General features: G+C 33.6%; 1 protein-coding gene across 1 annotated transcript; it reads right to left on the reverse strand.

The window, feature by feature from the left end:
* Positions 1–156: 156 nt before the first annotated feature.
* LOC110446869 (mesenchyme-specific cell surface glycoprotein-like) lies at positions 157–19,066 on the reverse strand. The gene is made up of 10 exons (XM_021492211.1): positions 18,501–19,066; positions 12,188–12,409; positions 11,624–11,816; positions 10,852–10,981; positions 10,563–10,677; positions 9,878–10,060; positions 8,671–8,742; positions 8,277–8,512; positions 7,702–7,922; positions 157–844 (listed from the first exon to the last, which is right to left on the reverse strand). Exons 1-10 carry the CDS (start codon positions 18,718–18,720, stop codon positions 646–648), a joined length of 1,791 nt encoding a protein of 596 aa, XP_021347886.1. The 5' UTR covers positions 18,721–19,066; the 3' UTR covers positions 157–645.
* Positions 19,067–21,399: the final 2,333 nt, after the last annotated feature.

A 21,399-nucleotide genomic window follows, 5' to 3' on the forward strand; every position in this document is an offset into this window, starting at 1 on the left:
GATAAGTTAGACATATTTTGTGCAGAAAAGGTTTTTGTATCACATTATTCACAAAATATAACCCAAGTTCTACCGAAGAATTCTGTCAATAATTGAAGGAAATTTAATGTAGTGTTAAGTAATGACTATCAAATATGATAAAACAACACGAATCAATAAAATTGAATGACAGGTTTATTTGGCTACCAGCGTAAACATTTATCTCATGTATAAACTTTCTAACAAGCAAACAAAAAAAATTGCATCCCAAAATAGCGTAAAATTGATAGTGATGAGGTAGGAGAAAATTTCAAATACTGTCATCTGAAAAGAAGACCTTCCTGGAAAAGTTCGATTTAACGTCATTGTTTGACTCCAGTGTTTTTGTACGGGATGTAGCGGTTGCTCTTGTACTATCGCCGACATTTCTTATTCCCCTACAACGAAATGTAATCATCCGTAATGAAATATTCACGCCTCGGTAATCAATAATGATTGTTGACTTATCACAAGATTTGGATATTCCTATTCGAAGTGTCCGTTAGTTTGCTTTTTAACAATTCGCCGAATTATGTTGGAAACGAACAGGTCTTGATGAACGAAACTCTACTTTTCTTCTGTACTGTTGACGTCAAAACATGTTTTCTTTCATGTGCTATAATTATCCTATAGTAATATTATTTTACTTAAGAGTAACATTATTCCTATATTACACATGCCGACTTGTTCAATGACACGAGTTCCCATGTTAGTCATCCCTGTGTCTTTCAATCCCTTTATCTTGAAAATTGAAATGGTACCACTGAGTGATCCAGAACTCATCAGTAAGCATTGGCGGGTTGGGCTGTCCTGTGCACCAATGAACCTTTAAACAGAAAAGTACAATAAGTTTATGTATATTTTTACAACAAGTTTTCTATTGATAAGATGTAACGATAAATTCAGTGAACAACAGATAGGTCAATATAGGTGTGTATCTCCTATTGGTGGCGGGATTGAGTGATGTAGACTTATATAAAAAATTACAGATGGAAGTCAGTGATGTAAGGGAAGTAACTCTATTGTAATCCTTAAATTGAGTGTACATTGACTCCAATTTATCCGTATCCTTGGTTTTAGACAACACATTATCTTTAATCATAAGTTGAGAAAAACTAAATTCCATGAAAAGGAAATATATGAATATGCAATATCAGCCATCAATATTATTGTATTCACAAAAAAACACTATGCTGACATTTTTATGATCAATATATAAATAATTCCACTATAAATTACCTTTTTGGAGAGATTTGACATCCGTCTGTGCATGCTTGTTTATCTAGTTCAGTGTATATCTTATTATCTTAAGGAAAAAGGTATCACTAAATCAGTTATAATCGTAAAGAACACTTATATTCAAGGTTGTTCTGACTTCCCTACTCCATAGAAGATAATGCAACCGGAGCAGGTTTTTTTTTGCTTAGAGTGACTTCCCCTCTCACGTTCTCAACATACGTGCGGCCCATACACTACTTTTGATGTTATTGTTGTATTTTGTCTGTATGGCAACATTAGTGGAGTGTAGAATTAGAAATGTAAAGGTCCCGAGCTCAACACCTACAGTTTTTCTTCTTGTATTACTTTATATTTTCATTATTTTTGTTTTTAAACATTCAAATTTTAAACCATTACAAATCTGTGAAATGCATCGAATTTTATGGAATATTTCTTTTGAAAAGAACCTAACAAATACTTCACAACGGTGACAATGATAATGCTGTAGTTCAGCGTGTTGATGCCCCTTATCTTATCTCTGCTTGTCAATATGGTTGTATTTGTCTTATCTTTGCTTGTCATTATGGTTGTATTTGTCTTATCTCTACTTGTCATTATGGTTGTATTTGTCTTATCTCTGCTTGTCATTATGGTTGTATTTATCTTATCTCTACTTGTCATTATGGTTATATTTGTCTGATCTCTGCTTGTCATTGTGGTTGTATTTGTCTTATCTCTACTTGTCATTTTGGTTTTGTTTATCTTGTCTCTGCTTGTCATTATGGTTGTATTTATCTTATCTTTACTTGTCAATATGGTTGTATTTGTCTTATCTCTGCTTGTCAATATGGTTGTATTTGTCTTATCTTTGCTTGTCATTATGATTGTATTTGTCTTATCTCTACTTGTCATTATGGTTTTATTTATCTTATCTCTACTTGTCATTATGGATGTATTTGTCTTATCTCTGCTTGTCATTATGGTTGTATTTGTCTTATATCTACTTGTCATTATGGTTGTATTTGTCTTATCTCTTCTTGTCATTATGGTTGTATTTGTCTTATCTCTGCTTGTCAATCTCTACTTGTCGTTATGGTTGTATTGATCTTATCTCTACTTGTCATTATGGTTGTATTTATCTTATCTGTGCTTGTCATTATGGTTGTATTTGTCTTATCTCTACATGTCAATATGGTTGTATTTTTCTTTTCTATTCTTGTCATTATGGTTGTATTTGTCTTATCTCTGCTTGTCATTCTGGTTGTATTTTTCTTATCTCTACTTGTCATTTTGGTTTTATTTGTCTTGTCTCTGCTTGTCATTATGGTTGTATTTGTCTTATATCTACTTGTCATTATGGTTGTATTTGTCTTATCTCTAATTGTCATTCATTATGGTTGTATTTATCTTATCTCTACTTGTCATTATGGTTTTATTTGTCTTATCTCTGCTTGTCATTATGGTTGTATTTATCTTATCTCTGCTTGTCATTAAGGTTGTATTTGTCTTATCTCTGCTTGTCATTATAATTGTATTTGTCTTATCTCTGCTTGTCATTATAATTGTATTTGTCTTATCTCTGCTTGTCATTATAGTTGTATTTATCTTATCTCTACTTGTCATTATGGTTGCATTTATCTTATCTCTACTTGTCAATATGGTTGTATTTGTCTTATCTATGCTTGTCATTATGGTTGTATTTGTCTTCTCTCTGCTTGTCATTATGGTTGTATTTGTCTTATATCTACTTGTCATTATGGTTGTATTTGTCTTATCTCTGCTTGTCAATCTCTACTTGTCGTTATGGTTGTATTGATCTTATCTCTACTTGTCATTATGGTTGTATTTATCTTATCTCTGCTTGTCATTGTGGTTGTAGTTGTCTTATCTCTGCTTGTCAATATGGTTGTATTTGTCTTATCTCTTCTTGTCGTTATGGTTGTATTTGTCTTATCACTACTTGTCATTATGGTTGTATTTGTCTTATCTCTACCTGTCATTATGGTTGTATTTATCTTATCTCTAGTTGTCATTATGGTTTTATTTATCTTGTCTCTGCTTGTCAATATGGCTGTATTTGTCTTATCTCTACTTGTCATTATGGTTTTATTTATCTTATCTCTACTTGTCATTATGGATGTATTTATCTTATCTCTACTTGTCATATTTGTCTTATCTCTGCTTGTCATTATGGTTGAATTTGTCTTATATCTACTTGTCATTATGGTTGTATTTGTCTTATCTCTGCTTGTCAATCTCTACTTGTCGTTATGGTTGTATTGATCTTATCTCTACTTGTCATTATGGTTGTATTTATCTTATCTGTGCTTGTCATTATGGTTGTATTTGTCTTATCTCTTCTTGTCGTTATGGTTGTATTTGTCTTATCACTACTTGTCAATATGGTTGATTTGTCTTATCTCTACTTGTCAATATGGTTTTATTTATCTTATCACTGCTTGTCATTATCGTTGTATTTATCTTATCTCTACTTGTCATTATGGTTGTATTTATCTTATCTCTGCTTGTCATTGTGGTTGTAGTTGTCTTATCTCTGCTTGTCAATATGGTTGTATTTGTCTTATCTTTGCTTGTCATTATGGTTGTATTTGTCTTATCACTACTTGTCAATATGGTTGATTTGTCTTATCTCTACTTGTCAATATGGTTTTATTTATCTTATCACTGCTTGTCATTATCGTTGTATTTATCTTATCTCTACTTGTCATTATGGTTTTATTTATCTTATCTCTACTTGTCATTATGGATGTATTTGTCTTATCTCTGCTTGTCATTATGGTTGTATTTGTCGTATCTCTACTTGTCATTATGGTTGTATTTGTTTTATTTCTGCTTGTCATTATGGTTGTATTTGTCTTATCTCTTCTTGTCGTTATGGTTGTATTTGTCTTATCACTACTTGTCAATATGGTTGATTTGTCTTATCTCTACTTGTCAATATGGTTTTATTTATCTTATCACTGCTTGTCATTATCGTTGTATTTATCTTATCTCTACTTGTCATTATGGATGTATTTATCTTATCTCTACTTGTCATATTTGTCTTATCTCTGCTTGTCATTATGGTTGAATTTGTCTTATATCTACTTGTCATTATGGTTGTATTTGTCTTATCTCTTCTTGTCATTATGGTTGTATTTGTCTTATCTCTACTTGTCGTTATGGTTGTATTTGTCTTATCTCTACTTGTCGTTATGGTTGTATTTGTCTTATCTCTACTTGTCGTTATGGTTGTATTTGTCTTATCTCTACTTGTCAATTTGGTTTTATTTATCTTATCACTGCTTGTCATTATCGTTGTATTTATCTTATCTCTACTTGTCATTATGGTTATATTTGTCTGATCTCTGCTTGTCATTGTGGTTGTATTTGTCTTATCTCTTCTTGTCATTATGGTTGTATTTGTCTTATCTCTAATTGTCATTCATTATGGTTGTATTTATCTTATCTCTACTTGTCAATATGGTTGTATTTGTCTTATCTCTGCTTGTCATTATAGTTGTATTTATCTTATCTCTACTTGTCATTATGGTTTTATTTGTCTTATCTCTGCTTGTCAATATGCTTGAATTTGTCTTATCTCTACCTGTCATTATGGTTGTGTTTGTCTTATCTCTACTTGTCATTATGGTTGTATTTGTTTTATTTCTGCTTGTCATTATGGTTGTATTTGTCTTATCTCTACTTGTCATTATGGTTGTATTTGTCTTATCTCTGCTTGTCATTATGGTTGTATTTATCTTATCTCTACTTGTCATTATGGTTGTATTTGTCTTATCTCTGCTTGTCATTATGGTTGTATTTATCTTATCTCTACTTGTCATTATGGTTGTATTTGTCTTATCTCTGCTTGTCATTATGGTTGTATTTATCTTATCTCTACTTGTCATTTTGGTTGTATTTGTCTTATCTCTTCTTGTCATTATGGTTCTATTCATCTTATCTTTGCTTGTCATTTTAGTTGTATTTATCTTATCTCTACTTGTTATTATGGTTGTATTTGTCGTATCACTATTTGTCATTATTTGTTTTATTTGTCTTATCTCTACCTGTTATTATGGTTGTATTTGTCTTATCTCTACTTGTCATTATGGTTGTATTTGTCTTATCTCTAATTGTCATTATGGTTGTATTTGTCTTATCACTACTTGTCAATATGGTTGTATTTGTCTTATCTCTGCTTGTCATTATGGTTGTATTTATCTTATCTCTACTTGTCATCATGGTTGAATTTGTCTTATCTCTACTTGTCATTATGGTTCTATTTATCTTATCTTTGCTTGTCATTATAGTTGTATTATCTTATCTCTACTTGTTATTATGGTTGTATTTGTCGTATCACTACTTGTCATTATTTGTTGTATTTGGCGTATCTCTGCTTGTCATTATGGTTGTATTTATCTTATCTCTACTTGTCAATATGGTTGTATTTGTCTTATCTCTGCCTGTCAATATGGTTGTATTTATCTTATCTCTACTTGTCATTATGGTTTTATTTGTCTTATCTCTACTTGTCAATATGGTTGTATTTGTCTTATCTCTACTTGTCCAGGGATTGATATTTATCTTATTTCTACTTGTCATTATAGTTGTATTTATCTTATCTCTACTTGTCATTAAGGTTGTATTTGTCTTATCTCTACTTATCATTATTGTTGTATTTGTCTTATCTCTACTTGTCATTATGGTTTTATTTATCTTATCTCTACTTATCATTATGGTTTTATTTATCTTATCTCTACTTGTCATTATAGTTGTATTTGTCTTATCTCTGCTTGTCATTATGGTTGTATTTGAGTAATGATTGCATCCTTTAGTCATTTAACTCACTTGAGGATGTGTTTTAACAATGCCGTTTGTGTAGATCATACAAAAAAAACAAGGGAAAAAGCGGTAGTTGTTGTTTTATCTAGAAAATCAAATATTACTCTTAGAAACACATCATTTCCATTTTGGAACTTGTTACTTGACGTCATATATTACAATATTGATAAATGAAATAACGTCCAGGATGTTACAAAAAAAATGTTTACCTACACCTAGAAGGTTTTTCACACGAGTCAAAAGTGATGAATCAAAGAGTTTACGGGAGAAATTAATTAAGATGTTGATCATGATACTGGATGCATAGGGTACTGGATATCGTTAGTGTTCTTAATAAACTAGAACTATGCGGGACACATACGGCAGTATGATTCGGTGTTCTATTGGATAGCGAAGATTTTTATAAAACAATTATGATTAACCTGGACGCATACTACATGCTGGTTAAACGTCCTAAAGGCTGACTATCATACTGGACACATACTTGTTTGGTAGATTGTTGTAACCAGTCAAACATAAAGGATGGTTTGTCAATTATAATGTTAAATAACTTCTGTTAAAAAACTGTCTTCTCGATTTTGAATACTACCAATTAGCATGCTAAACTTCATCGGTTCTTTTTCGCTAAAAATATTAAACACATATAAATATCATGTCAGTGAAAAATGAGACACATTCGATTAAACATCACATTGTTAGCAAGAAATTAGCGGAATTATGATGTTGTCGATATGGTCCGTGTGATCTATGTTTTGTTTGGCGGCATTTTTGTTTATTTTGTGAAATGCGAATTTCCACAGACTATCAGTATTTATTGAAAGTGACTAACACCGAATAGTTTCTAGCCGAACTATTTAAGATGAATATTCCGCTGAGTTTATGAAAAGGGGTTTATGAAGAAATCCAATAGAACCCTGGCGCCGGATTCTTTGATTTTATATTAAGATATATTTAATATATTTTCCTTAGAATAACAAAACATACTGCAAAAACTTCTTGCGTTTCTTAAATCGTGTAGAACAAAAAGAAAAGATACAATATGTATCACAGAAATAAACCATCTACAGTTACACATCAGAACCAAATATCAATACAAACGTCTACCGTGGTAATCAAACCTTCTGTCTTCAGTAAAAAAAATACTTTGTACTTCTCTAGAACCTGTTCAGTGTTTCCGAATACGTTATTTTGACCAAGTTACATATTTTACCTGAAATGCTGAAATCTTTCTGAAGATATGCTACGTTTGTAATCATGACATGATTTCCAGCTATGAGATGTCAGCTTTATTGCTCTTATGTGACGTATATTCGTCCTTATTATTAACGGAACATATAATGACAAATCCCAATATTGGGAAGGAAAATTCACCATTCAAAAGCATTTGCTCTTTTGTGCGGGTTTGATTGGATGACGCGACATTGAATCACTTTTAATAAACTCTATGTTCTTGAAAATGACTAGTTCAAGGTAAAGTTAACATGAACATTACTTACCTTTGAAGTCGCACAGAAAGGAGGTTGTAAATTAACTGAACATTTCTTGGGACATATAAAAAAGTCCACTCTGGTAGTCTTCACTTAACTAATCCTAACTAGGGATATACACGTTTAACTTTACCTGATATCCTCTGGATCTTTTTCACTAAGCTCTCTCTGGTCGTACAGGTTGCCAAAAGTGTCGTTTGTTCTGGGTATACCGGAATACACGCTCTCGAACTGTATAGAGCCGACATCGCCCGGTATAGAATATATCGCAATGAAGCCAGGTCTTTCTATTCCAACAAACAGAAGCATCAGATCCCCTATCTGAGCAACAGCCAAGTCCTCAACCTCAGGACCCTGCAGGACAGTTATAAACAAATATATAATAAAAAAAGGGTACATGCATTTGTTTTTGAAACGTGATGTTGTGGTTTTCTTCAACAGAAAACTGAAACATTCTTAGCGTTTTACACATATTATACATTATGACAAAATTAGGATTTTACAATCCTTTGACAGTCAGCTCTAAAATTAGAAAAAAAAATTTACATAAAAAAAAAGTTTAGATTTTGATTTTTTCTTTTCTGCGCTTGGTGCTTGATATTGTGCTGTTTGTGCATTGTAATAAAAAAGTGAAGAAATATAAACGTTTTTAAAAGAATGTAGAGCTTTCATTTGATATACATGCACTAGTTATCGAAGATATCAAACCTTGTCATCAGATCGGGAATCCTTCATTACAGAAACAATGTCGTTCCTGTCTTCCCCATTGGAATTGAACAATGCGGTTTCCTGTTGTGCAATCATTTTTTCAATGTCGCCCCCGCTGTCGTAAACTCGTTCAAATGTATTAAGGTCGAGTATTGATATACTTCTGCCTCCGAAAGCGTACAAAGCGTTGTAGGCATCACCAGATTTTCCCTCTAGTTTAGTAACCTTCAAACGTCCTAAAAAAAACATATTAACTTAGCAATGTTCTCACCATGAAGAATGTATCTTGTAGAAAGGAAAAACACAGTCGATGTTGTACCTGTAAAATTTGGGGTTTCTTTAATAAACATGCTATAAATTTGATAGCACAATCTGCTCAAAATATTCCACTTACCTAAATTTTCATCCTTGCTCAGAGTGTTATTGTATCCGTTCAAGTCGGCCCACTGAACTACATCGGAAGATGCTTAAAAAAACGGCGTATGGAAACAATTTAAGTCAGAGGTAGCATATAAATGTATTACACCAGAATAGGTGGTATGAAACTGAAACAATATCAGTGACTGTAAAAGGGTGAAATGATCCATGATTAAATTTATATTGTTTTGTCTTTTGCTACGGATTCTTTCTATTATGGAAATCTTTTATCCCTTAAGAATACCTGTCCCACTGCACTGTATTTTTGACTTATATACAGTAACCTCCTTTTAATTTCGTTTGGTATTTAATTGTAGCAAAGAGTTTTACTTCCGTTAACGAGACAGCTCAGTCGGTTAGAGCGAAAGTATAATATTTTCCAGTGTTCGAATTCTAGTCTAGCCCCTCGTTAAATTTTACACTAATAATACTATCGTGCTTGTATTTTGTTTATTTTATCTTTGTTATTATCATAAAAGACCTGCAATGTATGTGGGTTTTTTTATTTAGTAAAGCTACAAAGCTATTCCGTCTTTGCGTATTGCAGAGTTATCTTCTCTTGGGAGCAGGTATTGATTGTTACGTCACTTGTTTGTGAGAATAACGTCATCATTTTTTGAGAAAACGACGTAATTTTCTCACACAGACCAATGACGTAACAATCAATACCTGCTCCCAAGAGAAGATAACTCTGCAATACGCAAAGACGGAATGGTCATTCCGGAAAAAGTCAGTTTCAAATACTTAGTTACAGTTTTTGGATAAGTTTCATCAAAACATGTATTAACCAAAACATGTTAGTGGACAAGGACAAAGATACTAAATGTTATGTCTGTTTAACCCACGTACGTATCATGAGGTCACTGAGTGTGGTTTTGACATTGGGTCTAAAATATAAAGACTTAAGTTTTCCGAAGTTCCAGCTTATAACGCACTCTATAATAATGGACCTGAAACAATATACCCATTTTAAAAGTGTATCCAATTTAATGTTAGGCATAGTTTGGTACACATTTATGATAAATGTTTATATTCTTTGCAGATACACAACTAACATATATGTGCTATACAGGCCAATCAAAAGGCTAAATAACCGAGGTTAATATTGCGTTTCTTTCTCCGCCATTTCATTACACAAACAGAGTTATCAATATGTTTGATTTGGGCATTCATTGGTGAGATACCATTTAAGGTAAGAGCTGAGACCCTCGTTTCCTCTGTAAAACCTCCAGCTCCTGTAATGTCCGAGTAGTCTTTAGCGTCTCCCTCGTTGGCTGTCACAAGGTATGGTTTTCCTTTTATATACATCACCTTGATGGAGTCTGGCTGGTACATACCCATCACCGGCCACGGACGTATGTTGATTTCTACAATAATAAAGAATGTAAGGATGTCATGCAGTGCTTATGGTTGATTGATAGAGTAAACATTACTTTTCCTGCATACATACATCAGAAATTAGTGAAGCAATTATTAAGAACATAGTTCAAACTTATCGTTTTACTATCATTTGAGGACTTTTTTCCACTTATGAAGAGTGGCCTAAATATTTTCTGTGATTTGGCAGGAGACACTTTGACGGATGCCACTTTTGTTCCAAGAAACATCCTTTTTTAAGTTTTAAATCCATTGCTTTTTGTTGGAGCACATCATGTTCTTCCTCTTTTTATTTCATCCCTTTGTCGACTATAGCCATTCAATGTTGACGCTGTGGTACATTTGTTTTTCTATTTTGTGACTTATCAACTTATTAAGAATGGCAATAGAGTAAAATACTAAGGGAAACAAACAGATAATCGAGGCAGCGGTAAGTAGTTGTGCTTTCATTAAAAAAAAATTGTACGTTTTCTTAAATTGTATATAACTTACTTTGATCTTTGTCGCTTGCGTCAAAATCAAAATCAGTCCAGTTTTTGAACCCAAGAGGATGGATGTGCGTGATATTTTGATTGACAATGTCCACCTCGGCTATAGCATTGTTCTCCTGCAAAAGTAAAGATAAATTTGTATCGAGGCATTGATACATTCTGTTTGATAAAAGATTAATTTATTAATGACTTACAACCTCTTTTCCCTTAAACAGTCTGTTTTTAACATACATTTGTAATAGGTTGGATCTATGGCTTGTGATATATTTGGGACCAGGCCTATATCTTACCTGAAGAGATATGTACGCCACGGTCTCGTCCTTGTTCAATGTGATATACTCCGGCTCAACGTCATTAGAGAACGAGTTGTTGTTTTCCCTGTAGATAAACCGGACTCCACGAGATACTAGCTCCTGCCACCTGACAAATAAATAAAGTAATATTCAATACGTTCATACTCAGATCAAGAATGCGTTTATTTCGTACAAGTTTGTTATAATGTAGATGTAATACCCCTGTGTGTTCTTGTACATATACCCGTCCCCATCTTAGGAGCTATCATACAAATTCATATTGAGAACATTTTCTAGGGGTATTGTTACCTCTGATACATGCCAAAATAATATAAAACATTTAAATAAGTATATGTTTATCCGCAATACACTTGTCGCAGCCCTCCATGAGAGAATATGGTGTTGAACATTTGGTAAACGACTATAAAATCAAAGTTCTTCAGTAGCAAATTAAAAGGATATATATTAAATATCAATCAGTATTTAATATCGATCAGTAAGACGAGGAATAGATATAGTTTGTCCAGAGTAATCTCAAGGGAAGGGGGTATAAACAGCTTTTATATCACAGGATAGAAACGTACAAGGAAAATGAATACTCAAGAGAGACGTTTACTTCACTCTATTAGAAACTGCGCATAGAATGAAACGTTATAAAAATACATTCACTATCCTTACACTAACAGAACAACTGCATCTGAAGTTATTTGTAATGCATCGCATTTAATATAAGCGAACATTGAATCATCGCATATTAACTTGTATTTACCTGTCGTTAAACTTTCTGAAGTCGAGTTTCGTGTACTGATATGCCCCCTCCACACCTGTCGTGAATTTAATTATCCCTACAGCACCTTCTGGGTCGACGAAGTGAGAACCATTGTTATAGGCTTCGGCTTCTAAAGCCACAATCACGGTCTGGCAATCGGACGTGGGGTACACCATGTCCGGCAGCGAACCAACTGTAATGGTACGAGGTTTTATATCAGGTAAATTCAGCCTCCCTCTCTTTCAAGGGAATACAATAATTAAATGCGAATACAAATAGTCATACCTAATCAAAACACGGTCATAGTTAGGCGCTTGCAGTGATTTCAGGAAAGCAAATGAAATATTTACACATTTTCAATAAAACATTCTCTGAAAGCGTTATATTTAATATAAAAATGTTTTACTAAAAACATTTCTCTTTTAGGACTAATAAAACTCATACATACGGCAATACAATTGTGCAGCCTATAACGCGATAACCAAACGGTATATTATAAATCGCACAAGACGAAGCAATTTCAATCTACAAAAGTTGGTCTTCGGTCGTTAAACAGTTACTTACCTGTGATTGTGTGAACCTTCTCCAATGTTTGTGTATTTTTGTTGTATTTTTTATATACACGAACGACGCCATTTTCTTTGTCTTGGATATTGTCTTCTGCCACAAACAGATGGTCACCACAGACTTCCACGTCAGTAAGACCTACTGTATCGAACTGTTCCCAGTATAAAATGGCCGGGTTAGAAACATCCCTGATATCCAGGACGTGTAGAACACCTCCACCTAGATAAACATAGTAACATCTGAATCACACTGTAGGAGGTTAACACTGGTGTCAACGGACAAAACCCCCACTCCAAGTCCGCACGTAACTACAATTCCGTCTTTGCGTATTGCAGAGTTATCTTCTCTTGGGAGCAGGGATTGATTGTGTCGTCATTGGTTTGTGTGAGAAAATTACGTCGTTTTCTCAAAAATTGATGACGTTACTCTCAAAAACAAGGGACGTAACAATCAATACCTGCTCACAAGAGAAGACAACTCTGCAATACGCAAAGACGGAATAACTGAGGAGCATTACATAGACAGAAATATAACATGAGCTTCAAGAAACAGAAATAGGACTACAAAATTGCCCATGGGACATGTGTATTTTGCAACCAAAGAATTTGGGGAATATGATTTAATTTTAATCCTTTCTAATGAGTTTAATTATTAAATGTACCTACACACTTCACTTCAAAAAATGAAGGTATTCCTTTTATGAATTAAATTGCTTGACACATAACTCCTAACTCGGTTTTAGGTACAAAAATAATAACAGGAAAGGATTTTTATTTATCTCTTTCCTTGATCTTGAAGTACAGAACTGCAAATAACAAGAACAGATTAGCCACGTGCTAGTTGTCCGGCCAACAACGTATCAATAAGAGAGAGCCTTATTAATGTTCTTTTTAATTAAATATTATGATATTTATTGTGAAAAGTAATTACAGAGACAATGATGTCAATAATAACAAGCTCACCCAATAAAAACAATATTATTGAGATTCAAGCTAGTAATCCATTGCTCCATGGTTTAATGCAATTTCATCCACTTTCATCCAATTACACGTTGTATGTTTTACATTATTACTTTTTATTGATTTGGGTTGTTATGAGGTTTGGCCTTGTTTTCTTTAGGTAAAACGTTTTTCATTATGATACATTTTCGACCTTCTCTTTTACTTTCGATTATTAATCACAAGCTGTCCTAAACCAACAAGATTTACAAATTTTACAACGTTTTACACGCTATAGTTAGCATTCTTGGTTGTGTATAATTAGTTTAACACAGTAGGAATTGATTAAATCATTTAAATATATTTAACAAAATTGATTAATGGACATTAGAATGGAGACGCATAAAGATATATGGTAGTCTATGGTCAGCACAGGATTGATCATTTGTGAGTTTATACTCCACGGTTACGTGTTGCTCTCAATCATCGTTACCAGAGATTCGTGAATTAATAACACTTCAGTTGAAGTGGAGGTTTATGTGGTCTGCTGTGTAGCCAATTGACGGGCGGCGATCAAATTGCTGAACTGTATACAATTGGCTACAGTGACTTGTGTTTCTTATTGGGCATGAATTTCCTGAACAAAACAAACTCATTGTCTCGTCCAGTTATGCGATCATAAATTAAAAAATATTAATTGTATCACAATTGTGTATGTTGTTTCTGTACAATCAGTCTTTAAAAATAATATGACTTGTTCCTCAGTTGTGTGTGTTGTTTCTGTATAAGCAGTGTGTAATAATGATATTTACTGTATCACAGTAAATATCATTATTACACACTGTTTATACAGAAACAACACACACAACTGTATCACAGTTGTGTGTGTTGTTTCTGTACAATCAGTCTTTAAAAATAATATAACTTGTTCCACAGTTGTGTGTGTTGTTTCTGTATACGCAGTCTGTAATAATGATATTAACTGTATCACAAGTGTGTGTTGTTTCTGTATAAGCAGTCTCTAATAAAGATATTAACTGTATCACAGTTTTGTGTGTTGTTTCTGTGCAAGCAGTCTGTAATAATGATATTAAATGTATCACAGTTGTGTGTGTTGTTTCTGTGCAAGCAGTCTGTAATAATGATATTAACTGTATCACAAGTGTGTGTTGTTTCTGTATAAGCAGTCTGTAATAATGATATTAACTGTATGACAGTTGTGTGTGTTTTTTCTGTACAAGCAGTATGTGATAAGGATATTAACTGTATCACAGTTGTGTGTGTTGTTTCTGTATAAGCAGTGTGTAATAATGATATTTACTGTATCACAGTTGTGTGTGTTGTTTCTGTACAAGCAGTCTGTAATAAGGATATTAACTGTATCACAGTTGTGTGTGTTGTTTCTATATAAGCAGTCTGTAATAAGGATATTAACTGTATCGCAGTTATGTGTGTTGTTTCTGTATAAGTAGTCTGTAATAATGATATTAAGTGTATCACAGTTGTGTGTGTTGTTTCTGTACAAGCAGTCTGTAATAATGCTATCAACTGTATCACAGTTGTGTGTGTTGTTTCTATATAAGCAGTCTGTAATAAGGATATTGACAGTATCACAGTTGTGTGTGTTGTTTCGGTATAAGCAGTCTGTAATAATGATATTAACTGTATCACAAGTGTGTGTTGTTTCTGTATAAGCAGTATGTAATAATGATATTAACTGTATCACAGTTGTGCGTGTTGTTTCTGTATAAGCAGTCTGTAATACTGATATTAACTGTATCACAGTTGTGCGTGTTGTTTCTGTATAAGCAGTCTGTAATAATGATATTAACTGTATCACAAGTGTGTGTTATTTCTGTACAAGCAGTCTGTAATAATGATATCAACTGTATCACAGTTGTGTGTGTTGTTTCTGTATAAGCAGTCTGTAATAAGGATATTAACTGTATCACAGTTATGTGTGTTGTTTCTGTATAAGCAGTCTGTAATAATGATATTAACTGTATCACAGTTATGTGTGTTGTTTCTGTATGAGCAGTCTGTAATAATGATATTAACTGTATCACAGTTGTGTGTGTTTTTTCTGTACAAGCAGTCTGTAATAAGGATATTAACTGTATCACAGTTGTGTGTGTTGTTTCTGTATAAGCAGTCTGTAATAGGGATATTAACAGTATCACAGTTATGTGTGTTGTTTCTGTATAAGCAGTCTGTAATAATGATATTAACAGTATCACAGTTGTGTGTGTTGTTTCTGTACAAGCAGTACGTGATAAGGATATTAACTGTATCACAGTTTTGTGTGTTGTTTCTGTGCAAGCAGTCTGTAATAATGATATTAACTGTATCACAAGTGTGTGTTATTTCTGTACAAGCAGTCTGTAATAATGATATCAACTGTATCACAGTTGTGTGTGTTGTTTCTGTATAAGCAGTGTGTAATAATGATATTAACAGTATCACAGTTGTGTGTGTTGTTTCTGTATAAGCAGTGTGTAATAATGATATTAACAGTATCACAGTTGTATGTGTTGTTTCTGTATAAGCAGTCGGTAATAATGATATTAACAGTATCACAGTTGTATGTGTTGTTTCTGTATAAGCAGTCTGTAATAAGAATATTAACTGTATCACAGTTTTGTGTGTTGTTTCTGTATAAGCAGTCTGTAATAAGGATATTAACAGTATCACAGTTGTGTGTGTTGTTTCTGTACAAGCCGTCTGTAATAAGGATATTAACTGTATCACTGCATCGCAGTTGTGTGTGTTGTTTCTGTACAAGACGTTTGTCATAAGGATATTAACTGTATCACAGTTGTGTGTGTTGTTTCTGTACAAGCCGTCTGTAATAAGGATATTAACTGTATCACTGCATCGCAGTTGTGTGTGTTGTTTCTGTACAAGACGTTTGTCATAAGGATATTAACTGTATCACAGTTGTGTGTGTTGTTTCTGTACAAGCCGTCTGTAATAAGGATATTAACTGTATCACTGCATCGCAGTTGTGTGTGTTGTTTCTGTACAAGACGTTTGTCATAAGGATATTAACTGTATCACAGTTGTGTGTGTTGTTTCTGTATAAGCGTAATAATGATATTAAGTGTATCACAGTTGTGTGTGTTGTTTCTGTACAAGCAGTCTGTAATAAGGATATAAACAGTATCACAGTTGTGTGTGTTGTTTCTGTATAAGCGTAATAATGATATTAAGTGTATCACAGTTGTGTGTGTTGTTTCTGTATAAGCGTAATAATGATATTAAGTGTATCACAGTTGTGTGTGTTGTTTCTGTACAAGCAGTCTGTAATCAGGATATTAACTGTATCACAGTTGTGTGTGTTGTTTCTGTATAAGCAGTGTGTAATAATGATATTAACAGTATCACAGTTGTGTGTGTTGTTTCTGTATAAGCAATCTGTAATAAGGATATAAACTGTATCGCAGTTGTGTGTGTTGTTTCTGTATAAGCAGTCTGTAATAATGATATTAACTGTATCGCAGTTGTGTGTGTTGTTTCTGTATAAGCAGACTGTAATAAGGATATTAACTGTATCGCAGTTGTGTGTGTTGTCTCTGTACAAGCAGTCTGTAATAAGGATATTAACTGTATCACAGTTGTGTGTGTTGTTTCTGTACAAGCAGTCTGTAATAATGATATTTCTGTATAAGCAGTCTGTAATAATGATATTAACTGTATCACAGTTGTGTGTGTTGTTTCTGTATAAGCAGTCTGTAATGATGATATTAACTGTATCGCAGTTGTGTGTGTTGTTTCTGTATAAGCAGTCTGTAATAAGGATATTAACTGTATCACAAGTGTGTGTTGTTTCTGTATAAGCAGTCTATAATAAGGATATTAACAGTATCACATGTGTGTTGTTTCTGTACAAGCAGTCTGTAATTATGACCAAAACTACAAGTCTGTATGTTTATATACAAGCAGTCTGTAATAATGACATTTACAAGTCTGTGTATTTATATACAGACATTAAATCTAGAGCAGGAAGCACTCTAACTTGCTCCGGATTTCCACGTGATAACAGCCTATGTCCTATGCATATGTCGTTAAATATGAGCACAGATTTAACATAGTAATGGAATTCTGTGGTGTTGTGTTACTTATATGTATACCTGAGTCAAAGCGACAGATCCGGGATGATCAGACAGGCTGATAGTGATGTACCCTTTTCACGTTTCTACGACTGCTCATAAACGCCCTGCCGAACACCTGAGAAACTCATTTTATCAACGGGTTTCTTGAAATTATGTTGTTAATAACTACAGAAGCATTTGGATTTTGTCCAGTGTGCGACACTTTTTGCTCTTGTCAGATTGATTTGCTTTCTGCAAATCTTGACAATGCAGTTTTGGATTATGGACACCTTAACATTTTTCAAATTTTTTCAATAATGATTAACTTTCCATTTGATAATGGAATATGCCTCATTGAATACATGCCGCCTTTATATGACCTTAAATAGGAGGATATATGAAAAAATACGCAACTAGCTAATATCAAGTATGGGCTATAGAAAAACAATTAAAGGTGATATGTGGAGTGTACAGACCAACCACGTTCCACATGAAAGTCCAGCATTATTAAACAGAACGTTAATCTCTAATCTAAAGCTACAAAAAAATCCAAAGGTGTTTAAGGGGCAACACAATTGTTGACAATATCCAACACCTTTGTCCTAAAACTCTCTGGCAAAATTGAGTAAGATGTATATTAAAAAGGTGGGTATGGGCCACGTATAGTTCACTATATACATGCATAGCATAAAATTGAATAAGTTTGGTATTTTTAAAACGATACAGCCCGGGTGTTCCGCAAAATATGTTTGAGTAGTTATTGAATATATTTCTGGAGCACCTGACGAACTTATCATTCTATATGTATTGAAGGTTCTATCATAAATTTTATTGCATTTTAGTGTACTCATTTCACCCCGCATTCTTCCGTTATTATAAGAAATCGTTGACGTGATACTACAATACAGGATCGAGGTTAAACGTGAATTTACGTGAAATCAAATAAAAATGGGAGATAGAAGTAAGGCAAGGTGTGAGTAACAAATGTTATTAATAAGTAACCATTGTGCTTGTTATGTACGACCAAATTAATTTCCTTGATGTGGTCACTACTGGAATCGCACTTCATATCAAGGACGAACATTGAATAGTTGGTTCTATATTTCTTCATTGACGAACGAACCAATGCTTTTATATGTCCAGAAATTGACATCGACTCCACAAATACAATCACACTATATCATACTTGCAATGCATGATAATATTATCTCGAGAAATGTTTTACGTATAAGATAGTGCGTGTGTCGCGGGAGATATGTCTGTTGAAATATAAGTACTTACCAACAGTATAGACGGTTTTCTGGGCGGGATCGTAAGCTGTCTGTTCTGCAGCGCCAGAGGGATATCTGAACTGTCCTTCTTCATTCTCATACCTGTAAGGCAGGTACACAGTGGACAGCTTCTCCAGATGTATCTTGTCTGTGTCCACAGGTGTTGATACGGTGATCCCAATTAATAAAGTCAATACAAAACGTATGTATGTAACATCACAGGTAATCATTGTGACATGAAGATTTTGATGCCGTCTCGTGCTGGTCAGAATGAGACGTCTTATTACTGCCTTTTATACACCATATACTTTTACCTTATCATATGATGTCATCCATTGGTCAATTTTTCATGACGAGTTCCTCCCCTTGATCCACTGACCATACGCCGTTGCAGGATATAAATATCCACTAAATTGTCCTATCATAGAGTTCCTTACGAGCCGACATCATCATCAACATTTCATCATTTCTGTGTTGGGTGTTGAAAAGTGGAACGATTATAAGTACCGCATGGTCGAATCACCACGTAATACAACACTGGATATTTACGTACGTCATACTTGGTACACTCTGACAGTTTGTCATGCGTGTGGTCAACATGTCAGTGTGTCAGGTCGCGTGTAGCGTGATAGGCACGGGGACAACGGAACTCAAAATTATATAATCTGTACGTCCTGGCTCCAGTACTTTGATGTTTATCACGTACTTTTAAAATGTTTCTAGAACGCATATTAGGAATTCTTCTTTTTTAAGTGGGATTAAAATATATACGTACATTATCTAAATCTTTACCATAGTGGTGGAATTTCATGTGTAAAAATATGTTCATATTTATATAAACAGCATGAAGCTCGCATGATAATTGGGTGTATGCACCCCTAACTTTTAAACGTTTAGCGTAATATTTGTTTCAGAACCATTTTTACATGGGTTTTAACATGTTAATCTCTTTTGCGAGCCAAATGAGTGCTAATAAATAACATATACTTTAAAGCTTATTCATGGGCCTCTTGTTTTATTTTATTTCAACACCTTTGACTTACAATGGTATACAATGATTTGTAACATACACAAGATTTAATGTATAAGCATGCGTGGTTGTACAGAGGGATACAAGTATTATAGTAATAGAAGTGTACTGCAATTGCATATAATACATGTAGTAACTAATGAAATTCTATGTTAAGTTTCCGAACAGATTTAAATCATGGCCTATCATTTGCTGAGTCATTTCAGGCTATAACAATTTCTGTTCTGATTTATAGACCACAATAAAAGACGTTTAATTGAATATTTTAATCGTATTCTTGAAGATTGGAACAAATGCCAACATCTTCCGCAAAATGTCTGCTGCAGTTTGGCTTCTGATGAGTCGAAATTTATGCATTGTCGAATATACCTATGTAAAAGTGTACAAGGTCACTACGAAAACACTAATGCGGTCTGCGTTGATTTTTTTTATTTGACAAAATGTCCGTGTTAGGTCAGGTCCTGATTGGTCGACATTTAGATATTGACCGATGTTATAGATTGGGTATATAGATTAGTATGTAGGGTTGTCATTGGTTAGCCGGTTAACCGGTTGCTCGGTTGAAATACCACGAACTGACAACCAAAATCCTTAACCGAAAAGTCGGACATTTACTTACCCCTTTTGGGAGCCCTATGTATCCCTGGTTTAGACCTACAAACTATCTGCATTTGTATAGATGCGACCAAAATTGGATAGTTTTGTAATAAAAACAGTGTTCAGGAATTACATGTCAGTGTTAATTTTGTATTCTAATTTAAACACTGAAAAGAGATGACGCCAACACCATAAAAAATCAGGACAGTTTTTGAAAGGAAGCCAGAATACAAAGCTGAGAAATATCAACTTTCTGAGATAGAACGTGCCTTGCATGCGAAATGAAATATAATCTGAAGAGTACACACATGAATGAGCAAGCATGTCTTAAAACGTCTGTCAAGCTAATTTTGTTCTAAAGAATGATATTACTACATATGATTTCGAGAACAGATAACTGTAATTGAATCTGTCTTACTGCATTCCGACATTCGTTGTTCATAAAATATACTTACTGAGGTTACATGCAACTATTTCCAGTGTTAACCTTGACATAAACGGGTAAACTATCATGCTAATTAATATATACATGTATGTTTGTGGTGTAAGTACGTTTTAGATAGAATATTTTCCAAACATATAATGCATTGTTGCTGTTTATTGTTTGACTACCAAATTGACCGATTAACCGGTTACTCGATCGGTAGAAGTGTAATCGGTTACAAAAATATGACCGGTTTGACAAGCCTAGTATTATGGCATTGCGATCATTTTCTGATGCATCACTTGCGACTACTAGGTTAGTTTCGGCACCTTATGGTGTAACGGTCCCTGTTACGATTAGATATTGTTATACTTCATAATAAAAAAAGAAATGTATGTACCCTTCCAGAGCAATGATTTCACATCTGCTTTAGTAGGTTCATGTTGTATAAAAAAAGGCGTGTCTTTTGTTCCTTTGGCCAAAGAAAGATATCCTTTGTTAGATATGTATGGAACGCCATAGCTGTCACATATGGCATAAAAATGATTTGTAACATACACAAGATTTAATGTATAAGCATGCGTGGTTGTACAGAGGGATACAAGTATTATAGTAATAGAAGTGTACTGCAATTACATATAATACATGTAGTAACTAATGAAATTCTATGTTAAGTTTCCGAACAGATTTAAATCATGGCCTATCATTTGCTGAGTCATTTCAGGCTATAACAATTTCTGTTCTGATTTATAGACCACAATAAAAGACGTTTAATTGAATATTTTAATCGTATTCTTGAAGATTGGAACAAATGCCAACATCTTCCGCAAAATGTCTGCTGCAGTTTGGCTTCTGATG

This window comes from Mizuhopecten yessoensis, unplaced genomic scaffold (genome assembly GCF_002113885.1).
Source record: "Mizuhopecten yessoensis strain PY_sf001 unplaced genomic scaffold, ASM211388v2 scaffold3023, whole genome shotgun sequence".
NCBI lineage: Eukaryota > Metazoa > Mollusca > Bivalvia > Pectinida > Pectinidae > Mizuhopecten > Mizuhopecten yessoensis.